The 2078-nt window shown below is 71.6% G+C and overlaps 1 protein-coding gene across 1 annotated transcript in view; it reads left to right on the top strand.

The window, feature by feature from the left end:
* The first annotated feature begins 10 nt into the window (after nucleotides 1-10).
* STT3A (STT3A, catalytic subunit of the oligosaccharyltransferase complex) overlaps nucleotides 11-2078 on the top strand; it is a 4619-nt gene continuing 2551 nt past the window's right edge. Inside the window, exons 1-10 of the mRNA XM_026044762.1 lie at nucleotides 11-117; nucleotides 200-260; nucleotides 340-461; nucleotides 535-680; nucleotides 758-848; nucleotides 922-1028; nucleotides 1096-1260; nucleotides 1331-1511; nucleotides 1582-1737; nucleotides 1817-1908. Coding sequence (XP_025900547.1) covers nucleotides 30-117; nucleotides 200-260; nucleotides 340-461; nucleotides 535-680; nucleotides 758-848; nucleotides 922-1028; nucleotides 1096-1260; nucleotides 1331-1511; nucleotides 1582-1737; nucleotides 1817-1908 — 1209 coding nt within the window. The 5' untranslated portion in view covers nucleotides 11-29. The remainder of the gene's footprint in view (nucleotides 118-199; nucleotides 261-339; nucleotides 462-534; nucleotides 681-757; nucleotides 849-921; nucleotides 1029-1095; nucleotides 1261-1330; nucleotides 1512-1581; nucleotides 1738-1816; nucleotides 1909-2078) is intronic.

Here is a 2078-nt window from a genome sequence, read left to right as displayed (position 1 = left end):
CCGGGAGCGCCGGGCACGCCGCCGCGGCCATGACCAAGCTGGGCTTCCTGCGCCTCTCCTACGAGAAGCAGGACACGCTGCTCAAGCTGCTCATCCTCTCCATGGCGGCCGTGCTGTGTGGGTGCCACCCCGGTGCCACCCCGGTGCCACCCGGTGCCACCCGGCGCCACCCTCACGCCGCCCCCCGCTCTGCCCGCAGCCTTCTCCACGCGCCTCTTCTCCGTGCTGCGCTTCGAGAGCGTCATCCACGAGTTCGACCCGTGAGTGCCGCCCCATAGCACCCCATAGCGCCCCACGGCGCCCCGCGGCGCCCCACGGCACCCTCGCCGCCCCCCGCAGGTACTTCAACTACCGCACCACGCGCTTCCTGGCCGAGGAAGGCTTCTACAAGTTCCACAACTGGTTCGACGACCGCGCCTGGTACCCGCTGGGCCGCATCATCGGCGGCACCATCTACCCGGGTGAGCGCCGGGGACACGCGGGTGCCGGGGTGCCCCCGTGGGCGCCCCCCGAGCCGGCGGCCTCCCCCCGCAGGCCTCATGCTCACCTCGGCGGCCATCTACCACGCGCTGCACTTCTTCCACGTCACCATCGACATCCGCAACGTGTGCGTCTTCCTGGCGCCGCTCTTCTCCTCCTTCACCACCGTGGTCACCTACCACCTCACCAAGGAGCTCAAGGTGCCCGCGGCGGCGGCGYTCCCGGCGCGTCCCGCCTTCCCGGGCCGCCCGTGACGCCGGGAATGTCCCCGGAACAGGACGCGGGCGCCGGGCTGCTGGCCGCTGCCATGATCGCCGTGGTGCCCGGCTACATCTCCCGCTCCGTGGCCGGCTCCTACGACAACGAGGGTGAGGAGCGCGGCAGCGCGGGCACCCCGGGCGCCGCGGGACCCCGCGCCCACCGCCCCCGTGCCCCCCGCAGGCATCGCCATCTTCTGCATGCTGCTCACCTACTACCTGTGGGTGAAGGCGGTGAAGACGGGCTCCATTTTCTGGGCGGCCACGTGCGCCCTCGCCTACTTCTACATGGTAAAGGGCGACGCCGGGTGCTGGGCGCTCGGGCGGCGCCGGCGCCGCTCAACGCCGCCCCGCGCAGGTCTCCTCCTGGGGCGGCTACGTCTTCCTCATCAACCTCATCCCGCTGCACGTGCTGGTGCTCATGCTCACGGGCCGCTTCTCGCACCGCATCTAYGTCGCCTACTGCACCGTCTACTGCCTCGGCACCATCCTCTCCATGCAGATCTCCTTCGTGGGCTTCCAGGTGGGGCGCCGCGGGGCCGCAGGGCGCGTTTTGGGGGGGACATGACACCCATACGCGCGCCCACCCGCAGCCCGTCCTCTCCTCGGAGCACATGGCGGCGCTGGGCGTCTTCGGCCTGTGCCAGATCCACGGCGCCGTGGATTATCTCCGGAGCCGCCTCAGCGCGCAGCACTTCGAGGTGCTCTTCCGCAGCGTCATCTCGCTGGCGGGCGCCGCGCTGCTGGCCGCCGGCGCCGCGCTCATGCTCACAGGTGGGTGCCCCCCCGGCCGCGGCGCCCGCGCGGGTCCGGGGCGCCCTTGCCACCGGCGCCCGCCCCGCAGGCAAGATCTCGCCCTGGACGGGCCGCTTCTACTCGCTGCTCGACCCGTCCTACGCCAAGAACAACATCCCCATCATCGCCTCCGTGTCCGAGCACCAGCCCACCACCTGGTCCTCCTACTACTTCGACCTGCAGCTGCTCGTCTTCATGTTCCCAGGTTTGGCGGGGGACGTGGGGGGCGCGTGGGGGGCGCTGGGGGCACCCGTGGGTGCTCAGCGCGCGCCCTGCCCGCGCAGTGGGGCTCTACTACTGCTTCAGCCACCTCTCGGACGCCCGCATCTTCATCATCATGTACGGCGTCACCAGCATGTACTTCTCGGCCGTCATGGTGAGCGCGCGCGCGCTCGGGGCGCCCCGAGGTGCCCGGGGGTGCGCAGGGTGCTCCCAGGTGCCCAGGGGTGCTCGGGGACCCTCTCATGTGCCCGGGGGTGCTCCAATGTGCCCTGGGGTGCTCAGGGGGCTCCTTTGTTCCCCGGGGTCCCTCGGGGCCCCTCTGCC

The sequence above is a fragment of the Nothoprocta perdicaria genome, unplaced genomic scaffold (genome assembly GCF_003342845.1).
Source record: "Nothoprocta perdicaria isolate Ctin4 unplaced genomic scaffold, notPer1 scaffold_1053, whole genome shotgun sequence".
Classification (NCBI taxonomy): domain Eukaryota; kingdom Metazoa; phylum Chordata; class Aves; order Tinamiformes; family Tinamidae; genus Nothoprocta; species Nothoprocta perdicaria.
This window is presented reverse-complemented; position numbering and strand designations above follow the sequence as displayed.